The sequence below is a fragment of the Typopeltis vanoorti genome, chromosome 19 (genome assembly GCF_054136105.1).
Source record: "Typopeltis vanoorti isolate ZY-2024b chromosome 19, IOZ_Tvanoo_1.0, whole genome shotgun sequence".
Lineage (NCBI taxonomy): Eukaryota > Metazoa > Arthropoda > Arachnida > Uropygi > Thelyphonidae > Typopeltis > Typopeltis vanoorti.
In genome coordinates, this window is record NC_143567.1 from 77,220,931 (window position 1) to 77,247,854 (window position 26,924).

A 26,924-nucleotide genomic window follows, 5' to 3' on the forward strand; every position below is an offset into this window, starting at 1 on the left:
TAGCTGGAGGAAAAGCTAAAGGCTTATTATTCTCAGTGCTATTGAGAAAGAACAAGAGAGAACACTTAAAGTGCCTCAAACTGTAGTGCAGAATACATCAAGAATGTCTTGTTTCCTTTTCGATTGTTGATTAGCAGATATCCTAACAGAAATACTGACATTTCTTTTACATCATCATCATCATCACGAACCATGGTCTCACTGCCCGTTGATGTCTGATGCCTGTTTCACTATCTTCTTCCACCTTTCTTTGTCCACTGCAAGTGTCGCAGTTTTTGTACAACCATCCCACACCAGTCTTTTATATCGTCTATCCATTCTCTGAATGGTCTACCTCTTCTGTTTAAACCATCCAAAATACCAAACATAAATGTTTTTATCTTCTGGTCCTCACTCATTCTACAGATGTGTCCAAATAATTGCAGCTTCCGTTTTATAATCTTCTGCATTAGATTATGTTTTGGTTGTATCTTCTGATAGAGCTCTTCACTGGTGATTTTCTGTACCCATCCTATTCTTAGAATCTTCCTGTAACAAGTTCTTTCAAATGCCAAATTCTTTTTCTTGATTCCTTATTTATTACCCACGTTTCAGATCCGTACAGTACACCGCTGAAGATGCATGTTTCCAGTACTCTTAGTATTGTTTGCAGGCTGATCACTTTACTTTTCTAGATGTTATCCACGGCCTTCAGATTTGTTCTTCCCTTTACAATCCTGATCTTTATTTCTTTTTTTTCAGTCCAAGTCATATGTCAGTTTACTTCCCAAATATGTGAATTGTTCTACATGTTGATACATTATTTATGCCAAAATAATTTCTTAATTTATAATGATCAGCTTCACTTTTATTATCGAAAAATTAGAAATTATTGCATACAATTATCTTGAAAAAGAGGTCAATTATTTTAAAAGAAAAGGTGCATATGCGTTTCATAACCTTTATTTTTGTGGTGGGGGGGGGAGCATAGACCTATTCAATCTGCAGATATTTCAGAGAATTTATTTCATAAATCGATCTCAAAACAACTGTTACAAACGCAAATCACTTGGGGAACATACCCATTCATTTTAGTGTAAAATAGTAGCAAAGGTTTAGTTACTTTAGATATCTAATCTAGAAGAAAATGTTATGTCTGATGATATTAGAATCTTACGTGAATAATTTTTTCTGACATGATTTCTCTATTCGTTATATTGTAACCAATTTCCAGATTTTTTTCCCTCCTGCATACTCCATGTTATATGCAGTGATTTCTTCTTTGTACTACAAGAAAAAAAAAATCAGATAAGAGAAGAAAAAAATATGTAGTATTTTCTTTTCCACTGGCTGAATTTACAATGTTCTTTCTTTGTGTTTTGAAGAGAAAGTGCAAATGATTTTTTTCTTACTATTGTTGCCATTATAACATTGATATAATTATAAGAGTGACATTTTACCGTTTTTCTCCCACACGAGAAACAGAAATAAGGTAGTAATAATATTGTTGATTCTGTCAAACTTCATTGTAGCAGAAATTTTTATTACAAAACTTTGTAATATATATACATATATTACAATCTCCGAAACAAGAAATTTGGAACCCATATCACATCAATGTTGAGTGTTGGCAAGGTGAAAATTTTCACTTTATTATTTATATATATCTTTTATTTATTAATTTTATTATATTATTTTTTTAAATTTTTTTGGTGAAATACTTTACCTGGAATACTATTTCCAGTTCAAGAGGAACTGGAAAGAGTATTTCAGTTCCTCTTATATATTATACCTTCGAAAATACGAAAATATCATTGTGTTATAAAAATAACTTAAAAATTCGCCTTTAAGATGAAAGGAAACAGTACATTCAGGTATCCCTCTATCAATATTTGTAGTCTTGAAAAGGACTGTTTTGATGGCCCTGAAAAGAAACATTTTTTATTTCATACTGTTCAGAATTTAATATTCTTGAACAGTGTGGAACACCCTAAAGCAAGGGTAAACACACAAAGCAGTTTTACACTCAGGGCACCAGATTTTTGTTTCCTTTCTGATATTTTTTTTATTACATACATTACATTTGCGTGCAGGTTTTTTTTTTATTAGCCGTTGGTGGTAGATTTTCGGGATAATGGTTGGAGTTAGCAGCGTTCAACCACAGATGTCTGGCAGGCATGCCTGTTTTTCTGCTTGCTGAAGAAGGCGCATGTGCTTGCAGCAATGCTTTCGCAATTTCTATTCTGTATTCTAGATATGTTATGGTAGACAAACATTTTTTCTTGTGCAGGAGGAAACTGTTCCAAATAACAAAATACAATATATATCCAAACACTTTTTTGTAACATTTTTTATGCTGTTTCCTCATTACAGAGTAGAATGAATGCTGTTGATCGCACCTGTCGACTCTACCCATAGTGTCATTGTATGCACACACAGCAATGGGTTTTTCTTTCTTCAAACCATGCTTCTCTACGGATTCCGTTGATGGATTGTGCAGGGAAGACAGCAGAAAAACATCTTTTATGTCTTTCCAACGTAGTGCAAAGACTTTCCCTAGCTGATAAGCTCGGATTTCCCCCTTCGTTAGCTTTCCCGAAGCCAGATCTGAAGGCTTGTCTCGCCTTTTTGCATTTACAGTACCATAACTATGTGTAAAAAGCAAATCAGTGAGTTCAGGACACATATAGTAATTATCCACTGTAATGCAGTAACCTTTCCCCAGTAAAGGGTCTAGTAGCTGCATTACTGCACGCATCGTCAAGGGGAGATCCGAGTATTTATCATGCTCGATTACAGTTTGCTTTCCCGTATAAGGCTTGAAATCCCAAGGATATCCACTTTCCGATTCACAAAGCATAAAAAAATTTAACTTTTTTTAAACTTCACTTTCTTTTTGGGAATACACTGCTTACATTTTAGTCTACCTTCGAATGGCATAAGGCTTTCATCGATACTTAAGTCTCTCTCAGGAACGTAGAGTGATCTACATTTCTTACGGCTTTTCATCAGAAAATCATAAATTTTTTGAGGACTGGGCAAGGATGTGTTGCCTGATCGCATTCCTCATTATTCTGAAAATGCAAATACTTCACGATGAGACTGAACTGTTTTTCAGTCATAACATCACGAAACATTGGCGTGTTCAGAATCCAGTCTGTAGACCAATACATTTCGAGAGCGGGCTTTTTCACGATACCTTGCACAATCAAGAGTGCTATAAATGTAAGGAGCATGTTGATATCTATTGGGCTCCAAAGTTTACTGCGAGAATGCGGACTGTACTCAACTTACTGATGTTGTTGGCAAGCATAAAAGTTAGTCTGTTCCACTATGAAGGAAAGAATATCATCATCTAAAAATAAACGGAAAGAGCTTAAAATGTTGCTGGAGTCAAAGTCTTCAGTAATTCCTGGCTTACCTATGAAGGGAAACCGTGGACAAGCTGGTGTACGTTCAATGGCGATCACCCATTTTCTGCACGAAGACATATCTAAAGTACAGGCAGAATCGCTATCTTCAGAGCTAGAAAGATTTCTCTCCTCATCGGTAGATCAAGAGCTGCTCGATAGGCGAAGGCTCCAACTTTTCTGCATCTCACGAAGTTTCCATTTCTTACCCTAAATGTTACTGCTACTGCTGCTGCTTGCCATATCATAAATGAATTGTGTCTTGGGCATACTTACTAATTATTCCTTTCTTCCCAGCTCTAAGCTAACGAAGATTACTAACCCCCACTGAGAAACAGAACAATAGAGCATGCAGCACACTAAAGAGCCTCAAGCAATATCTGAATATTTTACAGGCAGAAATTTCTTGTTTGGTTTTTTCAATCTTTCTTTATTCTGATATTGCATTTGAAGGATGACAGTGATTTTAAATATTAATTTCTCTTATTACCCAATATCACATTATTTCCTGATTTATAATAATCAGGAAATAATATGTATATTTTCTGAAAAATTAAAGTTACGTAGAACAATTACTAGAGAAAAATAACGAATTAAATAAAAACTGTACCTATGTTTCAAACAGTTTTCGGGTGTGTGAATGATAAAAATAAGCAAATGTATCGCTTACTTTAAAAATTGGAGAATAAAATATCGGAATTATGCAGAAAATATATACATATAAATTTAAATCATTAACTGTTAATTTCATTTTGTAATGACCAATTACACAAGGAAACCTAGAAAGTGAAAGTACAAAGAACAGTAGGTTACCATATAAAGAAAAAATTTAGTGATATGATTAAAGAATTTCATGTTATTCTCTATAAAGCAAAGTTGCTCAAGCGTGACCAAAAGGAAATCTGTGAAGTATTCTTCGATTTCGATGATTTTGAACAAAAAATAAAAAAAAAAAAAAAAAAATATATATATATATATATATATATATATATATACAGGGTGTTCGGGATAAATTTGACAGTTTCGTAAGGAAAAAGAAAATCTTCTTTGTATCTATTAAATTTAATGAATTGACAAAAAAACATTACAGGCAGAGTTAATTACAATACTATCAACAAGATTTACTCAAAATAACCACCATTAGCATCGATCACAGCTTCAATTCTGCTTCGGAACCTCGAACAAGCTGATGCTACAGTCTCCCTGGGAAGGGCCGTAAAAACTATTTTAATTTTATCCATTAACTGGGCTTTTGTATTACTGGAAGTGCGATTGGTGTCTTTTTCAACTGCGCCCCAAACAAAATAATCCATGGGGTTAAGGTCTGGGGAGTTTGGAGGCCAAACATTTGGACTGGTGAAGTCGTAGAAATTTTCAGACAACCATTTTTGACTTTTCCCAGAGGTGTGGCAAGGGGCCGAATCCTGCTGCCATACATACGGCCTACCATTGGCTACCCTTGTTATCCAGGGCTTGACTACTGTTAGCAACTCCACGAACAAAGCCCGAATTCCAATGCCAGGGTTCTTCAACACCTGTTCCTGCAGATTTGCGAGGAATTCTGCTGTACGAACGCAATCAGATCGTCTGCTAGGGATCTTTCTTCTTGCTACATCCTCGTAGTCACCATTGCAAGTCTCTAGTTCATGCCTGATTGTTTTTACTGTATTCAGGGAGCATTGGGCAGCAGTCGTAATATCCTTATTTTGATGGCGGGCACGAATCATCATGATACAAGTTATTCTCTTCCATGATTCAGGTGGGTTCCAGCTATCCATCCTTTCTGACATCTTGTATATGAATGAAGAAGGGTCCAAACTTTTAAATGAAGAGAAGTGTGTGTTAATACATGTAACTTACGGAAAAATATAATTAATTATAAATATGTCAAATTTATCCCGAACACCCTGTATATATATATATATATATATATATATATATATATATATATATATATATATATATATATATATATATATATATATATATATATATATATATATATATATATAATCTGGAACGTCGGCAGCCGGTTTTCTTTTCTTTTTTTTAAAAGAATATTTCAAATAATTATAATTACCGTGAATTAATTTCTTCGAGAACAAAGAAAAATGTTTTGTCGAGGAAGCGATTAGAAAAAAATTAGCGCAAAAAAATTAAAAATGATATGTTCTCTAAGATAAGGCAATATTTAAGTGAAGAAATTATGCAAGATCTTTATTTTGTCCAGACATTCAAATTGTATTGTACAATAAAAAGAGAAAACAAAATTATAAATAATTTCGATATTTTTAGTCTATCCAATATAACTAAGATTCAGTTATCCAGGATAGAACAAGGAACTGCGTTTCTTGTTATAGGCAACTGAGATGCAGCTATGAAGTGAGATAATCCGATTAACTGTTCTCTTCGGGGTGAGCGGTTTATCACATCTTCTAATGGACATGACGGTCAAATTACACTTCTTATCCCTGTCCTTTCAGCAGATGGGGTGAATCATATCTAGAATTAGCTGGACGTCTATATACGTATTGGCCGTTTGGGAGGTTAATATTAAATCTAGATTTAGCTGGACGTCTATAGACGTATTGGCCGTTTGGGAGGGTGTAGATGTGATTTGTCAAGGATATTTTTATGCTCATCATTCCCAGCAAATTCTGTATCGAATTCTTATATATACCTGTGCATTAGATAGATAGGCTGGCCGAGTGGTTAGCATCTCCGCTTCTCCCCAACAGGCTGTGGGTTCGAATCCCACGTAGGCATGGATGTTTGTTATGTCCTCTCCCAATATGGACTGGGTCACCATGGGAGCAGTAGATCCAAAACCTCCCACAATGGGAGAGGCCTTCACCCGGTAGTGGGTAGAAAAAATAGGCTAAAATTTATTTATTTAATTTATTTATTAGATAGTCTGTAAAAATGAAATACTATGCATCAGGGGCGAATTCTCCATGCTTGCTGCGCAAGCTCATTACTTGAGAAAGAAGTAATATTTATTTGTTAATAAATGCATGCATTTATAAGCATTCCATTTAGGCTTTTATTTTTGTAGACAGAAAAGACGTCTTAAGCTTGCCCGGCAATAATTGAGCGTTGCACTGTATCGAAGGCCGATGTTTACTAGTCTGGTCAAAGCTACCTTGGTTTGTTTGGTTGTGTGAGCTTCCAGGTCCTAGCTGCAGCACTGTGATTTCATGCGCGCGCATAGCCATTTCCACTCCCTTCACGTCGTCTTAAACACATGCCATACCCAGTGAAAGTAGCTCTAGCCAGTGACCTTCAGCCAGCCTTTACAAGCGTGCATGTTGCTTGGGAAAATTAAGTTACAACCAATTTTTTATGAACGATGTTATTGACCAGTTCATAAAGAAGAACCATAGGGTAGAATTTGTATTCAAGTAGCTAAATTGAAAAAGATAGAATATCATTTGTAAAATAAATGTTGTCTTTGTTTGATTAAATGTACATAAATTTCTAAATATATAGTTTTAAATGGTCAGTAATTCATTATTCCGCTAATCAGACTTCAATCAGACCTCTCACTCCCGGAATGTTAACAAGAGCAAGCGTGAGTTTCAAGACCAGCATTCGCCCCTGCTATGCATTTAATGTGATGCGTTATATACAATGTGAACCTTAGTTTGTTTGCAACTACAAAACTCCAAACTCTTAGAGAAAAACACTGGTTATTCCGTTTATTTAAAAAAAAAGGAAGTAAATATGACTGCTATAAGTACGGTAGAATTATTCTGCTATATGCTGGAATATTAAAAGTGAAGTTAACCAGTACTGTAGAGATCAAACTACCAGAATAACAGAATGGATTCCGGAAGACCAATGTTGCACGGACTCAATTTTCGCTCTAAAAACCTTAATTGAAAAAGCGAAGAGAAAATTTCTAAACGAAATACAGACGTGGCTTTCATTGATTATGAAAAACCATTTGAGAAAATTAATACAAAAACCTATTTAAGATGATGCCAATCTAAATATATTAAAAAAGCTCTTACAGCTTATTCACGAAATATACACAGGAAATAGAATAGCAGTCAAATTAAAACAAATATCAGAATAAAAAGACATATCAAAAGGAGTATGAGAAGAATGTATCCTATCACCTCTGCTTTTTAATATATATATATATATATATAGAATTTTTTTTTTTTTTTACCACGGGTTTATTATACGTTAAAGACGCCAAGAAATTTTATATTTAGTTTATGTATTCACTAGACATCATGAATTTGGCCAAGAGATCCTTAGGATGGACTGGCTGCCTATTGCTGTTGCTCATTTAGCACCACCCAGGGGACACTTATACCTTAAGGATCGCTGTGGACGCGAGCAACAATGACTTCCCTATACTTGGTTTTTAATCCTTTTCCCAAGTAATCAAAACAAAGTTTTGTGCGTGAAATATATTCAAGTCTGAGCTACTGGTATAGAGAGGCTAATGACTTCATATCACTCGCCTTAGTATGTATGAATCCCATAATGCAAAGCACCCCCCCCCCCTTTCGGGCGTGCATAATGGAAAGGGTCACTACTCAGACCAGTTTCCCTATTTAAGCGACCTGAAGGATGATTTAACTCGGCGGTGCCTCTGCTCAGTGACGGGCTCACCCTACCACCAAGCAGAACAGCTCGTATTCCAGAGAAAAGCATCAGCCAAGGAAGCCCTAATACAGGCCACCCCAATGGATCCAAATCCGTGAATGCTCAAAGCTCGCCAAGGCAAAAACCTTAAGAGAGCAAAAACTCTGCTCCCCTGGAATCAAGCTACCAACCAGTTTCGACCTTTATTGAGGCCTTATCAGCGGGAGCCAGACCGGGGAGAGATACCAAGGTTGAAGTAATTCAGAAGTCATATATATCTCATATACAAGTAGACAAAAGGTGCTTGATCTTATTAATAAAAAAATCTCTGGATAAAGGTAAGATGTAGAAATTTTTTTTTAAACCATTTTTTTAACCATGGGTTTATTATACGTTAAAGATACCAAGAAATTATATACTTGGTTTCAGTCCTTTTCCCAAGTAAGCAACACAAAGTTTTGCGCGTGAAATAAATTCACGTCTGAGCTACTTGTATATAGAGGCTAATGACTTCAAAGAATCAAATTGTATTAGCTACATCAGAAGATGATCTACAGAGTTTTCAGTATGATCATTAAATGAAATTTCAGAACAGTATAATATGGGAATATCCAAGTAAAGACAAAAATAATAGCTTTCAAAGGCGAAAACCCAATAATAAGAACTAAAATAGTGATAGATAAGAAAATATTAGAGCAAGTGAATACGTGCAGATACCTGGGATGCGAATGAACATAAAAAAAAATAGACATTTCGTTAAAGTAAACGGTATCTTGATTAATATATTTTATAAGCCATCCTTGAGATAAAAAACACACCAGAATCAGAACTATATCATGTTCTGTCTAAGCCAAGTTTATTACATGGAAGTGAAACATAGACCATATAAAAGAAGAATGAAAAAACGGATTCAAAGAACGCAAATGAAATTTCTCAAGAAAAGAGCTGGATAGACCAAGTGAGACCATAAAACAAATTAAGAAAATTTTTCAATCTCTGAATATGAACTCAATTAAGTTCTATATAAGTAAATATAAACAAAAATTATTAGAACATATAAATCGAATGGACAATAGTAGACTGCCAAAAATACTATACGGATATAAAATAAATGTAAAAAAAAAAAAAAAAAAAAGAAGAAGAATGGAAAGACAAAGAAAGCGATGACATGGGTTGACCTGGAAAAGACGAATTGGCCCAAAATCCATGATACGAAGAAGAACAAGAATTAATTTGACTTAAAAGTAACCTAATAAAAAAAAAAAAAAAAAAAAAAAAAAAAAAAACGGAATTTCAAGAAAGCAAAAACTGCGAACAGATAAGTGATTCGCAGAAGTGTTCCGCTAGGAACTTAGAAGCAAAGAGAATGACACTACGGCTACCTGAAATAATGAGAATAAACATTATATCCCCTACTTTGCGGTCTGTAAAACAGTGGTGTAGCTAGAGCTTTTGCCGCCCCTCTCAATACACACCAAAAATACTACAAAAAGTCAAAACGACGTACAGGGAAATAAATTAAAACACTATGTTTATTTTTGAAGTAAAACTTTAATTTCAACATTCCAAAATGTTATATTTCTTGCTTTTCTGTTAGCAAAATCGTCGATGATATTGGCGAAGTCTGTTTCATTTCATAATAATGTACGTAATTCCTAATCAGTTTTATTTAGAAAAACTCCTCTCATAACCAGCAATACTTACAGCAATTGTGAGGAAAATTCGTAGTTTACAATATTTGCAAATGAATTCTTGAGACTGCATTTTAGAATTAACTGTAAAAGTTCAAAAAGGTTCAAAGTGCCCCCCGGTGCGTAGCTTTTACAGCTACGCCACTGCTGTAAAAGCAAACGGCAGCGCACACTGTTTATTACCTTCAAGAACGGTTGTAGTTCAGATATGAATTACAAGTACAAGATGTCTACATGGTTTGTACGGAGAGAACCGTGGGCGGTAGTGGTAGAGTAAATCCAGTAAATATAATTAGTCTCTTGATTGAAAGTGATAGAAGCATACATTTCAAAACATGGAATGAGTAAAAACAATTCCAATATTAGCTTTTAAAATTTAACTGTTTGATGGAATGGACAATGTTTACTTGTAAAAGTTTGAATTTAATATGAGTGAATTGTAATTAATATTGACACAACTTGTAGGAAAATTGCATCAATTATAGTTCGCCAACCGATTAGAGGTCCCTCGACACTTCTGCGCATCTCAGAAAAAGGAGAATCCATTCCGATAATAGGGTAATCAGTCCGTATTGTGGAATGAGTTGTTTATTATTACCGGTCGGAAAATTAACTTCTCTTTTATGATTATTGTAGTTAACTATGTTGCTTGTATAACAGTTGGAAAATTTTACCTATAAAGCACGTGATTTCGCGTGTTGGCGACCAATTCGGACGTCCTTTATTTCTTTCTCCCCTTCAGCATGAATCGACTATTCTTGGAAAGACGCGAAGCAGGGACCTACAAACGGTGGGCGAACTATACCACCGATACATTTCTGAACGCTTGTACTTCGCACTTAACAATCGCGTTTGCCAAAATTCACGGTGCTTGTTTTGCATTTAAACAGATACAGTACATCGAGAAGTAAATCTAAGTGAGTTTCACAAAAAGACAACCGCTTTTTGTGAAATTTTGTTACTGTTGACTGCACTATTATCACCTAATCGACGTTATTCAGAAGTGGGGGAAATATAGTTTTTGAAATCTTTTATCAGCAAACTGACTTTTCTTCCATTACCTTACACAAGTGTTATTTACTTATTAGCAATGAACGTTTCACTTTTCTTTCCCTCATTTACATGTACTATTTAAACACCATTTATTATGTGAATGTCTGAATTTCCACCCAGATGCTGTTGCTGACAAGGAAGGTCCGAGAACACTGTTACGAGTTAAATTAGTTGTTGTAGAATCCTAACTGTTAGCAAATTCCTAAAACAAACACACTAATGAATCTCGAATCTTTTTATTACAAGTTTCATTTCTTTAAAAACAAACGGTATTAGTTTTTGATTCTCAAAGAGGCAGAAGTATAAACAAAATTATCAGTGAGTAAACGGGTTTTATGATCTAACTTCGCATTGGTAAAAACGGACGACTCTCTTCTAGGTATTATGCATGTACACATTCTTGAATATACGTATAATAAACATGGTGGAATTGCGCTTTTCGATAGGAAATGATCTGAGTTCGATTCTCGTCGTGATAGAGGAACTTTATATGAGCTTTTTCAACTAAAGCTGAGTTAGTCCATCTCATACCTTGGCTGCAGAGTTTTTCCTCATGGAAACTCGAGTTTTTCATCCCGCATGCAGACAAAAATAAGTACACGCATTCTGTGTAGTTGGTGGATGAAATGGTGGAGACGGTTAGTTGTAGAACAACGGCCCTTCCTCAATTACTTGTACTCCTGAGAGGGTGTCATATAATACTAATAATTATTATTATTATAACTATTATAAATAATTCACTAATTCTAAATGAAATAATTTTTATGTACAAATGTTTCTGGTATTTCATTGCAATAGCGAACAGTATATTTATTAGATCATGAAATACTTGATAACATAAAAGTGGTCAGGAAATTAATTTAATCACTTGCGACGTATATGGCTGATCAACATCAGCAAGCCTGTTCTGCGCAGTCGCCATAATGTGGAATTGCTCCATCATGTTGAAAAATGAGGCTCTACACATTCTCAATCTGGGGAAACACAAATTTCTCTAGTATATTTAGGTATGCCACTCTCGTAATCGTCTCCTCATGGAAAATATGGCTCAACAATGCGATCATGCATGATCGCATTGTTGAGCCATATTTTCGAACCAACTCGAAAATTCCAAAACAGAAAAATCAACTTTAAGAAACATCTCATCTCTAGAAAATGGAAGACTACAAAAAAACCTTGGTGTGAATGTATAAAAAAAAGTCCTCCATCCTAAACTTATTTTCTACAAAACTGCAGAAACCGAGAAGAGAAAAATTCTACAGCTCATTTAATGAAACTGCTGAAAAGGATTTCAAGAGCCTTTATCAGGGTGTTTAACCTGAAGGTGAGTTAGTCTGTCTCATACGAGAATGGAAGGTTTTCCCTCCCTGAAACTTGTTTTTTTTCTTGCCGAAAAACAAGCGAACCAAATAGGGAAACACACGCAGTGATTTAAGGCCAGTTGCTTCGGCCTTAATTCAAAGTAACTCAACCCAATTCCTTTAGCACTGTGTTTTCTAACTGTGGTCCGCCGACCACTGGCATCCTTCAGAAGTCGAATAAGACTTCTAACCGCTGCTCATCTAAATATAACACCAGATGAGTATGCTTCTAAAAGGTTTACAGGTTTATTTTTTTACGAATCTTTATTCATCATATTTATTATTTTCCTAGAGAATATTTTAACCTTTTATTTTTAGCAAACTGCACCGATCACCTCCTCAAAACCCAGAAATATATCCGCGCATATACTCATCAGTATTCTTAGCCTATTCCTCCCCTTATTAACTGCAATTACTTGCTTTCGAGGTTATTCGGGAGACAAGTGCATGTGGCACTCCTGTCGTTGAGGAATAACAGAAACAGGAGTAAATAAGTGAAACATGGTTGAAAAATCTTCAGGAATGATTTTTCAATATTGTTCCAATATTGTTACTCTGAATTCCTGTATATTTTATTATTATATTGTGAAAAATATTTACATCAAAGAATCAATTTATTATTATTATTAGTAGTAGTAATAGTAGTAATAGTACTAGTAGTAGTAGCAGTGATATTAATGATTAATACTATTTTCCCTCATCCTCCTCAATATAATGATGGTTGGTATAGCAATGCTACTTTACTAAGGAATAATTACAGAACAATATGGATTCTTATTGTCTTTCTTGTCCGATAAGTGTTTCCTGTCTGTATATATGTGTTTGTTCATGGGATTGATTTGCCTATTTTCAGGAGGAAAAGCCTAGTCATCTCCGTATTAGGCCTACTAACTTACCTTCAGTTGAAGAGGACTGATAAAAATTATGCGCCTCGTACATTTATTAATGGGCAAATTTTACTCGGATTCCATATTTGCAACTTTTACAAAAAATTGTCGAACCGTTCCAGTTTTCAGTTCAGCTATATTCGGGGCTACAAAGAAAAGTGTCGAAATTATGTATTACAATAACTCGCAGACTTAGCAGAATTCGCAGAAGTTTTCAGTATAAGAAGCTGTCTGCACGGTTCAGTTTTAGTTCCTAATGGATCACTTTTATCATGACATTTGCGTAAAGAGGTTCCGAAATGATATTTGCAATTCCGCTCTCTGCCTGGATGAAATTTTTAATTTCAATCGGACCAGATTTATTGTGACAAAATTTGGTAGAACGAAATGTCTTCTTACAGATAAATCGCTATCTGCACAAAGAAGCAGGATGCACACTTACATTAAATGTTCTAAAATTCAAGAAAATAATTATTACGTTTCAATGACCCCTTCCATCTGTGGACTGTATCATAAGTAACGTTCCGTGTTGTTACTGAACATTTTCTAAACAATAGTTTGAAAGAAAAATGACTTTTCGATGAATTATGAAAGAATCCATCGAAAAATTTTCGGTGAATTGTTTTTTCGATGAATTACATTTTTGACGAATCGTCGTTCGATGAATTGGTCATTCGATGAATTGCCTTTTCGACGAATTGCCATTCGTTAAATTGTCGTTCGATGAATTGCTGTTCGATGAATTGCATTCGATGAATTGTCTTTCGATTAACTGTTTTTCGATGAATTTGCCAGTAACCTAATAATCAGACACTGTATAATACGGAACTGAATAACGAGCCTGTTATGATCATGAGGCTGTTATGTTTTTACTTTTTTATTTACTTTGTTTTTTGCGGGAGGAGAAACGCCATGGCAGTTTGAAAAATTGCATTTAGAGTAAAGACGAAAGGAATATTGTAAATCGAAAGAAAAAAAAAGAGGAGAAAAAGAATCAATGAGAGACTAAAACAGAAATTCAGTTGCAAGCTGGAATTCAATGAAGGAAGCCAATGCTGTTTGAAATCGATACTAATTCTCTAAATGCAGAGACAAAATATTTGGTAAAAGCTACTCGAATGAAAAGGTCAGATGTATCTGGTACAGAAAGATCCTCATAATAAAAGCGCGGAAGAAAAAAACGAAACGAACCAATATAATCAGCAGTGTAAATTTGCTGCACGTCTGGTATTACCATAGCTTAGATTTAGTGTAATCAAAATTTAGTAGAACAATCAGCTTTTTTCTTTTTTTTTTTTTTTTTCATGGTGTAAATGCGAACTGAGCAGTTTACCGTTTTCTAGTTGGAAACTGAAGTTAAGGATATAATTTCTGTTTAATGAAAATTCGAGTTTTAAAAAAATAAAGAAAACAGAATGTCTATGTTTATTCCTTCCCTTTCCAAGTTAGACAAAAGAACCAAATGAATACTAAATAACTTTTCTCTTCCTGAAGAGAGTGAAATCATTTAAAGAGATGCCGACATCCATTTCAGTCACTTCGCTCTTAAATGCACTTCCACGTGAACAATCTCATCACGTTCCAATTTCTAATTTGATGGTCCTCCAGGTAATTTCGTCAAGCATCGATTGTCTCTTTAGTTTCTTCAATAGTGAAATGAATATCTGAATAGATTTTATTTCCTCTTCAGATAAAAATATTTACATTCACGGAAAATAAATGAAAAATACGGCCCTTCGGAATAATAGACAGAGAAGGTCTATTTCAGAAACATTTCTGTGTGTATATTCATGTTTATATTTATTCGCATTCATGGTAAAAAGCACTGGTTAGATTGGGCGAAGCAAAAATGCTTTTCATATTCCCCGTTATCTCAATGACACCCTACCCTTAATCTAAGGGTAGGGTCATTGAGCTATATAAAGCTCTGGTCATGGCAGGAGAGTAACAGCAATAGCCGAGCCTCAGTTAGAACTTCATTTAAAGCTCTGATCATGGTAGGAGAGTAACAGCAATAGCCGAGCCTCAGTTAGAACTTCATTTGCTACAGCATTGCCATTCATTACCCTCATCATCATCAACCATCACCGCATCTCACGGTTGATTGATTCCCCAACTTCACTCATGAGCATTCAGTAGTCCTTATAGTCCTTATAAGGACTGGCTTAAAGGGGCGAAGCAAGAATGCTTTTCATATTCCCCGTTATCTGTAGAGGAGAGTGTAGGGTTAAGGTGTTATTGAGCTATTAAAGCTCTGATCATGGCAGGAGAGTAACAGCAATAGCCGAGCCTCAGTTAGAACTTCATTAGCTACAGCATTGCCATTCATTACCCTCCAAGAGTATTCATCTCCACCGATTCGAGCATTCAGTAAAATGGGCACAATCAAATTGAAATAATACGATATGGAACTTTTAAAGGTGTATGCTATGTTTTTAGAATTACTTTAGAATTTTTTAATATTCAAAATGAAAACGTGCATTTTTTTAAGTAAAATAAAGTTTTGTTTATTGTTTTCTAGAGAAATAAATTAAATTATAGTGATAAATCGTGTAAATGTAATATATGACATCACTTCCTGGGTAAACCGACAATTAAACATTACATTTTTTATCGAGATATCGAAGAAGATTAAAATATCAAAAAATAGCAAAACATACTAATTACATTAATCGAAATGTGTAGCTATTTAATCCTAGTGTTTTTTAATATATAAAAGGTCTTGACAAGAGAACTAATTTATAAATTGTTTATATGTGAATTGGAGAATAAACAAGAATTGTGTGATATTTTTCATTTTAATTTTAGAGGTCCCAGCGGTTGTAAACCTGAAATAAATTATGCAGGATTACCACAGAACACCTGCTTTTTCGTGCCGTCCAGCCAGAATGAGAACATTCAGTCCTCTTTCATGTATCAACCAGCTCTACCTACCGTAAGTAGGAATTGAAAACAGTACGAATGCTTTTTATTACCTTAAATACATAAATTTAACTTTTTTTTTTTAATCTTAATGTTAAGATATTTCATTTTTCATTCCATCTCAAGTTCATCCTTGATAAATTCATTTCATTATAGATCGGAGTTACAGCATGATAGCACATTATTGTAGTGCAAAAGAATCAAATAGAATAATTCCTACGGATAAATATGACCAGTTGAAGTCTAGTGTATCGAGAAATAAGCCAATTGAAATACTGTATTTTGAAAAACAGGATTGAATCTTTACATTTATACCAATATTTAATCCACATTACGACAATAACGTGTAAGTTTCAAACAAAATAAAACGCAGACAAGCTTGAAAAATTTTCCTTTGAAGCCCTCTTTTTCAGAAAAACAAACAAACAATAAATATAACTGATATACGATCGTAGTTTAATCCACTGTCAACGCCTCTGATATAATACCGCACAGTATTATATGCGGCCAGTAGGTCCTTCGGAAAAGAATTTACCGTGCCCTCTGAAGTGAAAAAACAAACAAACAAACAGAAAAAACGTACGCCTGGCCCCTTAAAAATCGCAGACACTCGGAATCTTATCCCTCCTCTCCCCTTCTCGTCGGGACTGGCCGTATTAATAGTCGGACGTATAACTACCACACCGCCGACATGTCAAGTGGTCCAACTAAAATTCTCAAGGGCCCATAAGAACCGCGCGGACAATATGTGAGATTAATTACCATTACGGCTACAGTTTAACTAGTGTAAATAAAGGGGGGGGGGTTTGGAGAATTGGGATATGCTATATACGGCAGTTGATTGTGGAAAAATTGTTCTAGTTTTTAAATCGCACGAAGAGAATTATTTGTAGTTTCCCTACTAATCTGATGAATATTTTTTCTCTCCTATATATATATATGACTATGTACTGTTGTCTACGAAAAATAACCTCTAGTAAAACTAGTTACCTTCTGAGATTCTGGTCTGTGATACTATTTGAAGTAACCATCTGATTTCCCTGCATTTATACATGTGTAGTAGTTATATATACAATGGGAATAAAGCTTGTCTCGAAGAAGAGAAGCATTTATTTATTTTTATTTTTTAAGGAGTTTTCCATATGTTATTGTTGTTTATGAACATCCCAGAAACGAATGCCTATGGGACGAGTGCATTGATGTTCTGACTGCGTGTATTCTCTGTTTTAAATATCGGAATTTCGAGAAATAAAACCATCATTTGAGACCAGTCAACTCACCTTCAACTGAAAAGGCCTTTCTAATACTGTATTTCTCGAAAATATATATATATATATATATATATATATATATATATATAGGATAGGATATATAGAATAGAATAGGATAGGATGGATATATCCATCCTATTCTATTCCCTCAGCCATACGGCTGTTGGGAGTATCTACATGCTACCATACTAGGGAAATGAGCAGGGTGGTTTCCCGTTGTCTTCCTTGCCGTAGTATATTTTTTGACTGCAGCGGTGTGTGTTCACGGTTTGCCTGTTTTGAAGGATGAAAAACCCGGGTTATCAGGAGAAAAACTCCCCACCTCCCTATGAGACCGATTAACTCACCTTTAGTCGAAAGAGAAAACCAAATAAAAGTTCCTCACGACTGACGGGAATCGAACCCATGTCTTTCCGACCAACGGGCTTCGTCTATACTGTCGGAGCTACGGAGGCTCTATACAAGTATGTCTATTTAACACCAAATCTATATTTTTAGTTTCCGGAAGTTTAGAAGCACAATCGACCATATCTTTACAATACACATACTAGGCGAAAAATACATAGAACATAACAAAATAATCTGTCATCACAACTTTTCAGACCTTCAAAAAGCTTTTGACTCAATATGGCACGAGGCATTATGGAAGATTCTAGAACATTATGGTATTGACAACAAAATCACTCACTCTCACAATTTATTAGCGCCTGCAAGTACTCATCTTCAGTTACTGCTTTAAACCGAGATTATGAAAGAGATCTTCAGCTCTCGACAGTATACAAAGCACCTGTCTTGTTTTTTTATTCTCGGTTCTTTCAAATCCAAAATTTGCGTGAGTCATCTTCTCTGTGTTAAATTTTTCTGTGAGTGGGCGCTGTCTTGTGCTCATCATTTTTAAATGCACACTGTCTGTGTTCTAATCGAGTTTTTTATCAAGTATTTACCATCTTTACCACCGAGATTTTTACACTAGTATGTAAATTAATATCCTGCGATTAAAACTCTGTTAAATTTAACTTTTAGGCCTAGTCGTTACAAAAGATATGCTTCATCACCATAAATAACTTGACTTTTTCATTCCTACTTTAAACATTTTAGGAGTATCATTTGTTCAGCAAATTTTCAATATTAATATCTTTTATTAAAAAAAAAATACCAAAACTTTTCTTGAGACCGATGACAAATATATCATGATACATTTGATATGTCGGTTTAAATTTAGATTCGATTTCTTGTTTAGTATATTCTTATCATTTTGAATTGAATTCCACTTTTATGATATACTTAAGATGTCATTGCAAATTAATATTTAGTACTGTATATGTTTTGTTTGTTAAAATCGGTAGTTTGGGTTGTATTTTTTATTTTTTTATTTTATTTTATTTTTTTTAATCTTGTGGGATCCTCCGGTTTCCAAGTCCTCGTCCAAACCATAATCATTTTCACAAATAGCAAATGATTACAAAGATAGTTGATAGTGGAATTACGTAAATATGAAACTCATATAGTATTTTCTGTTGTAGACAGGATTTATATCAGTGACTATATTACGCTTACTAGATTAGAAATCATGGATAACCAAAAATATTTTGGACCTATGCAACGAAAGAAGATATTTGAAATCACATATTAATAGCAGTGATAATAGAGAACAGTATAAAAATATTACTAAGATTATTATAAAAGAAATCAAACATGCTAGAAACTTATGGATATTGGATGAATGAAAAAATATAGAAGAGGACTTAAATAAAAATAATTCTAAAAGTGCTTTTCAAATTATCAATAAGGTAACCAAACCTTTTACTACAACTAATTGGAGCATAGAATATGAAGATGGAACTCCTATCACGGATAACCAGAAAATAGTTGATAGATGGGAATGTTATGCAACCAAGATTTTTCAAAAGGACCCTCAATTGACTGATGATATTTTGGACGGAATTTTGCCAGGAGGTTCGGAGGAAGGAGATTACCCGATATTAAAAGAAGAAGTCATTACAGCAGTTAACTCCTCAAAAATAGGAAAATCACCAGGAATTGATGGTGTCACAATGGAACTGATACGCGAAGGAGGTGACACCATCACAGGCACCTTGCTAAATTTATTCCAGGACGTATGGAACACAGAGACTTGGCCTTCTGATTGGCGAACTTCTGTCCTTGTACCTATTCCTAAAAAGGGAAAACCTAGCAATAAATGTAGCAAGTATAGAACAATAAGCCTTATTAGTCATCCAAGCAAAATCCTGTTAAAAATACTATTGTCAAGAATCGAAAAGAAAATAGAAAGCAGATTATCAGATGAACAAGCAGGTTTCCGGAAGTTTAGAAGCACAATCGACCTTATCTTTACAATACACATACTAGGCGAAAAATACATAGAACATAACAAAATAATCTGTCACAACTTTTCAGACCTTCAAAAAGCTTTTGACTCAATATGGCACGAGGCATTATGGAAGATTCTAGAACATTATGGTATTGACAACAAAATCATTAGGATTATTAAATCTCTTTATTCTTCATCTGATATGAGAATTGAAATTAAAAATTACAGCAGTGAATCATTCCGGGCAGAACGTGGGGTAAGACAGGGATGCATCTTGTCCCCTCTTATTTTTAATTGTTTTCTGGAATATGTCATAGATGAAACTCTTTATGAATATGACACTGGAATAGCAGTTGGCGGACTAAGAATAAATAACTTACGTTTTGCAGATGATATCGATCTTCTGGCTGAAAGTGAAGAAGATTTACAAGAGATAACCAGCCGTGTTTTCGGAACATTCAAAAAATACGGATTATACATAAATCTACAAAAAACAATCAGACATTAAATTCTTAAAGATACAAATTGGCAATAAACAAATTGAGAATGTAAACAAGTTCACTTATCTAGGAAGCACGTTGAGTCAAGATGGTCGTTCGAAAACTAACATTAAATGCCGAATTGCCAAGGCAACCGTGGCCCTACAAAAGTTAAAACCATTGCCGGGAGATAACAGAATAGCAATCAGAACCAGACTAAGACTAATTGATACCTTGGTGAACTCTGTCCTCTTATATGGTTGTGAGGTCTGGACGTTATTGAAGGAAGGGAAGGAGGGGACTCCTGTCTTTTGAAATGAAACTTACAGAAGACTTTTGAGAATCCCCCTATACCGCTCACGAAACCAATGAAAATGTCCGAAAACTGATTGACTCAATAGATGGGAGAAAAGGGAAAATATTCTGACAGTCATCCGAAGAAGACAGATGAAATAGTTCGGACATGTGGAGAGGGCTAACGGCATTCCAAAGCAAGCACTAGAAGGAATCGTTCCAGGACCAAGGGTTAAGAGACGATCTCGATTAAAATGGACCGATAACATCAAAATATGGACAAATTCCTCCCTTTCTCAACTGACCGAGATGTGGAGGCTAACCAAGACTATCATCTACCAGCTATGAATGACCCAACGGTCCATTTAGGACTACGGGAGAAGAAGAAGATTAGAAACAAATATACACAATAAAAAATCAAGTGTTTAGTGTAATTCTAAATTTAGAAATACGGAACCTAAAGCCATTTAGATTTAATTAATTAAAATGAATGTATTTCAGTTACTAGATGAAAAAAAAATTTAACCCACTCAAGTGACTTTTTTTTAAAAAAAAAAATGTGGACAATTTTATAAAGTGTTATTGAAAAACTACAGAGCCGGTTATACCAAATGATACCCCAAGTCTGCATATGTGGAAAGTTTTTCACCTTGGGTATATACTATGTTATACTATGTTAAAGATACCAAGCAATTTTATCAGCTAGGTTTTAATCCTTTTTCCCAAGTAAGCAAACATATAAGAAAGTCAAGTTTGCGCCTGTACGTAGTGCAAGTCTTAGGCAACTCGTGGTAAAGGTGGAGTAAGGTCCGATCACTTTTCTTAGTATTTTCCCCTAATGCAAAGCACATCCCCTTACGGAGATGTATGATGCTTTTTAGGTCTGGCTCCCACTGACGAGACTTCAATAAAGGTCGAAACCGGTCTGGGTAGTGGCCGTTGCCTTTAATGCATACATCTCCGTAATGGGATGTGCTTTGCATTAGGGGAAAATACTAAGAAAAGTGATCGGAGCTTACTCCACCTTTATCACGAGTTGCCTAAGACTTACACTACGTGCAGGCGCAAACTGACTTTCTTATCTCTTTGCTTATTAAAACTTTCTACATCTTTCTCTCATCCTGAGATTTTTATTTAATAAGGTCAAAGCACTTTGTGGCAACTCGTATAGGTAAATATGAGTTCTGCATTACTTCAACCTTGGTATTCACCTCTGGGTTTGGCTCCCGCTGATGTACTTTTGCACAGAAGTGGTTGCTTTCCCTGGGAGGAATATGAGCTTTGCTCTCAGGTTTCTTCCGAATCCAGTTCCCAGTGAGGAGAACTTAGATTTCGGGGGGTTTGCTCTGAAAGAGCATTTTAGTCTCCAGGGAAGGTGTTTTCGGCGTGGCCCGTGAGAGGCATTTCTGTGGATGCTTTTCCCTGGAAAAGCATCCGCAGTGGGATGAACCTGTCACTGAGTGGATCCAACGCTGAGTTGGACGATCTTTCAGTCACTTGTAGGGAGTGATATGGGGGATCACCTAATTTTTAGAGACCGCTTTACTTATGCATTGCTCAGAAGTGGTCCTTTTCCTTGAGGTATGAGAGGCTCTGCTTGGGGTAGGTTTTTGCCCGTATCTGAGTGGGACCATCGCTGAGATTATAGCTCTGTCTGGTGGTGGGGTGCCTGCGACTGGGTAGAGCCAATGCTGAGAAGTTCTTCTTGGAGACGGGGGTAAGCCTGTCACTGAGTGGAACAACATTGAGTTGGACGGTCACTCGTAGGGAGTGGTCTGAGGGATTGCCTAATTTTTAGAGATGTGTTTACTTAAACACACCTCAATAAAGGTCGAAACCGCTCTGGATAGTGGCTCTTCCCTTAATGCATAGCATCATACATGTCCGCAAGGAGATGCGCTTTGCATTATAGGAGATACTAAGACCAGTGATCAGAGCTTAGTCCACCTTTACCACCAGTTGCCTCAGACCTGAAAATACTTCAGGCGCAAACTTAGCTTATTTGCTTGTTTGCTTACTTGGTAAAATAGGATTAAAACCAAGTTTATAAAATTTCTTGGTATCTTTAACATATAACGTTCAGCATCCATCACTGAAACCTTTCACGTAAAAACCTGATTTTTATTGTATTTTCAGATGAAATACTTCTGTGGTTACAACGGGTATAGTCACAATGAGCGCTCCCCTAACAAACAGAATGTTTTATGTAAGGAAAGAAGTGTATGGGATGTCGTGGAGAAACACCCAGATTTAGTAAAAGCAAGGTAAAAATTATATATGTCTAAAAATATTATTTAAGTATGTATATAGGACTGAAACGTTCATACATATTTGTGATTATCTTTAGATGGTAGATGAATTAATCGGCCAAAATGGTTAGAAAAAGTTCCAAGTTTAACTGTTAACAGCAAGGCCATGGATTATGAAAAAAAAAAAAAAACTCAATCAATAAAATTAAAATAAACAAACAAACAAGCAAATGGGTGAAATAAAAATAAACAAATAAAATAAATAAATAAATAATAAGTAAATGAAATTAAAATAAATAAAATCAAAAACCCTGAGCACATCGAATGCAACTAATGTGCTGTAAGTTTATAACCTTTCAGAAGTCGAAGTCACATAAAAAATTTCTAATGTACGTAAAGCTTTTGGCTTTATGTACTTTAGAAATGCATTTGCGATAATAAATTATGTTGCTTGAGTGATATGAAACTCACCTTTTCTGTGTGTGATTTATCTCTAATCATTTGCCTCGAAGGTTGGTAATTTGTCATGTCGTCTGCTGTTTTTTTCTGATCTTTGTCAATTTTTAACTTTAATGATTTCGCATTGCTTCTTGTTTTGCTGTTTTTAATGTTTGTATCGGTTATCAAAACGACATTTCCAAATTTGAGGGGTGAAAAGGAAAAAAGAGCCTTCGTAACTCAGCCAGTATAGACGAAGCTCTTTGGTCGGAAAGAGCTGGGTTCGATTCCCATCAGTAACATGAGGAACTTTATGTGGTCTCTTTCGAAAAAATCCCCTACATCCGTATGAGACCGGCTAACTCATACGGATGTAGAGGATTTTTTCACCCTAAAACTCTGGTTTTTCGTCCCCAAGAGCAGGCAAACCGGCCCCGTGAACACACACACACACACACACACACGGATTACAGTCATTAATACGTCCCAGCCATATGCCAGTCCTAAGCCTGGATAAAATTGGGGGTTTGGGGAAAGCAATGGTGAACTACCCTGTAAAAATCTCACTAGGAGTACTTTGTGGGCAATGCCTAAAAAGTCACCTACGGCCTGTACTAATCGAAAACGACTGAAAGGGAGAATCAGAAATCAGGAGAAAAGGAAAAATGTAATGGCTAGCATTACTTTACGTTCGTTTATTTTAATCAGATACAGTAAAAAAAAAAAAAAAAAAAGATGATTAAAATTCTATCTTGTGTCTTGCATTCATACATCTTTCATTCATGTTTCTTTCATTTCACCATATTGCTAATAAATTTTTTATGTTTTTCAAACCAATAAGCAATAAAACTCACTTTAACATGTTCATTGCCAATCACGCGATATCGCACGATGCGAGTTCTCACCAAACGGCCGATCACACGTTATCGCGTTGACGTCGCTAACTAAATAAAAAAATAAAAAAAATTTGGCCACCACACGAAATTCCAATTTTCAGCTTGGCAATGAACGATACGCGTGATGCGAGCTCTCACCAAACGGCCGATCACGCGTTATCGCGTGGGCGTCGCTAACTAAATAAAAATATATAAAAAATTTGGCCACCACACGAAATTCCAATTTTCAGCTTGGCAATGAAAGTGTTAAACCTTAATATTTTAAAGAATTTGCTATTAAATGTGAAAAATATTTTTGAAACAAAATAATTTGCTTAAAAAATTCAGTACACTTTTTTAATTTTTTTATCTTGAAATATATATATCGAGAAAAAAAAGATATAAAGTTGATTACAGTCAAGATCGACCATGAGATGCGGTGATTAATACCCTTGGAGGGTAATGGATGGCAGTGCTGTAGCCAATGAAGTTCTGAGGCTCGGGTATTTCTGTTACCCTCCTGCCATGATCAGAGCTTTAATAGCTCAATAACACCTTATCCCTACACAGTCCTCTACAGATAACGGGGAAGATGAAAAGCATTCTTGCTTCGCCCCTTTAAGCCAGTCCTTATAAGGATAAGGACTATAAAGTTGATGATCCCCGTGTGGTGGCCGGGATAAGAATAGTTCCACTGCAGCCCATGCATGTCGTACGAGGCAACTAAAATAGGTACCCAGGGAGGGTAATGGATGGCAGTGCTGTAGTCAATGAAGTTTTAACTGAAGTTCAGCTATTGCTGTTACCCTCCTGACATGATCAGAGCTTATATAGCTCAATAATACCCCATTGATCGATTTTCTCAATCAGATGATAGGATAAAGAGTCAAGGACTCAGTCCATCTACGCAAAAAAAAGTTGATAGCTTTAACAGATTAAAGGGGAGCTGTGAGAGATGCCCACATGGATTGACTAGGGAGGATAAGTTGGTTTCCTTCTCACCTGCGGATCACTATCTGGGGACTCTTGAGGAATTTCAGAAACAAAAACAAATCTCCTCCTCCTCTACAATCGGATCTGGGCCTTGTGCACACGGATGCAAAGAAGGCAGAAACCATTGCAAAAAATTTAGAAAGGCAGTGTCGACCTGCTTATGAAAACTTAAATTTCAACCACTTGCATAAAATTCATCGTCATGTGAGACATGTACTAAAACTTCCTGGTGCCTGTACTAATCAAATCGTCCCTACTTCACCAGCAGAAATCTACGAGATCATTAAGAATGTTAACAACAAAAAAGCTCCTGGTCCAGATGGAATCACCAATAAAGTTATTAAACTACTACCCCGCAGAGCCATTGTGCACCTTACCAACATAATCAACGCGATTATTAGATTCTGATATTTCCCTTCCCCATGGAAAACGGCTTATATAACCCCCATTCATAAACCAGTCAAAGACCCCACATTTACCGCAAAATTATCGTCCCATTAGCCTGATTTCAAACCTGGGAAAGATTGCCGAAAGGATCATCCTCACCAGACTCCAATCCAAGTAAATAAGCTGAATATCCTCCCAAATGAACAATTTGGATTCCGTTAACATCATTGCACCACTAAACAGATCCATAGATTAACTGACTATATTACCACAGGCTACAATTGGCATCAACTTACCGGAGCTGTCTTTCTGGATATGGCTAAGGCCTTCGATAAGGTGTGGCATTATGGTCTGCTCCACAAGCTCATCGCCTTTAACATCCCGCTACAAATGGTACAGTTGATCCAATCATACTACTGGTGTTCTCCAATTCTGTTCTTGATATTTATGGCAGATATTCCACACAATCCAATATCATCTACCTTGGCCCTCTACGCTGATGACACAGCGATACTAACCAGATCTCTTTGCTCACACCTAGTCACCAAAAAATCTCCAAGAAAACCTACAAATATTAGAAAAATGGTTCTCCAATTGGAGATTACAAGTAAACCCCTTGAAGAGCATAGCCATGCTCTTCTCCAGAAGAACAGTATCTCCTACAGGGGACATCTTCCTGTTTAACACCAAAATTCCTTGGAAAACAGAAGTCAGATACCTTGATGTACTGCTGGACAAAAGATTAACCTTCAACCACCACATCAAGTACTCGTGTACAAAGGCATCAAAAGCCATCGCCCAGCTCTATCCCCTAATAAATAGAAACAGTAAATTACACACCAGAATCGAACTGCTCCTCTGCAAACTGATGATTCGTCCTATAATCATATATTCTTCGCCAGCATGGAGCCACACCGCTGATACTAAAATCCTCAAATTGCAGCTAGTGCAAAACAAATGCCTTCATATGATTCTGAACGTCCCATGGTTTGTCAGAGTTGTTCGACTTCATCAGGACACAGACAACCCCTATATATACTCTTTCCTCCAGTCTCTTGCAGCAAAGTATTTCCTAAAAACGTCTGCACATCCCAATCCACTGGTGCAACAAGCTGCTGACTATGATGAAACGGATCGGTACAAACACAAAAGACCTAAAGCCATCGTGATTTCAAGAAATGGTCTAAAATCCTCTTGCCCTCTCAGGGCGAGCATATTGCTCATAAACAATTTTCTTCACTGTATCCATTCAGATAGTGTGGAATATGAAAAGCATCTTGCTTCAACCTTGGAGTCAGTAAAGTTGAAGTTGAAATAAAGTTCATAGCACGCGTGTGGCCGGATAACAACAGCGCCGCTGTAACCCATGCATCTCGTAAGAGACGACTAAAATGGATACAAAGTTTCGCTCTCTCAGGTTTCTTCCGGAATTTTTCTCCCGATGAGGGGGGGGGTGCTTAGATTTCGGGGGTTTGCCCTGAGAGAGCATTTTAAGTCTCTGGGAGGGTGTTTTCCAGCGTGGCCTGTGTGGGCCTTGTCGGTGGATGCCTTTCCCTGGAATATGAGCGGCTCTGCTCAGTAGTAGGATGAGCCTGTCACTGAGTGGGCCAATGCTGAGTTGGACGATCTTTTGGCCAAAATGGTATAGGGATCGTTCTAATTTTTAAACAGGGCTTTACTTAAAACTCGCCACTGTGGCCCTTG

At 35.9% G+C, this 26,924-nt stretch overlaps 1 protein-coding gene across 1 annotated transcript in view; it reads left to right on the forward strand.

Annotated features, from left to right (window-relative positions):
- LOC150096266 (calcium-activated chloride channel regulator 2-like) overlaps positions 1–26,924 on the forward strand; it is a 65,172-nt gene that overhangs the window by 18,341 nt on the left and 19,907 nt on the right. Inside the window, exons 4-5 of the mRNA XM_090408830.1 lie at positions 15,789–15,915; positions 22,415–22,542. Of these exons, the coding sequence (XP_090264956.1) occupies positions 15,789–15,915; positions 22,415–22,542 (255 nt within the window). The remainder of the gene's footprint in view (positions 1–15,788; positions 15,916–22,414; positions 22,543–26,924) is intronic.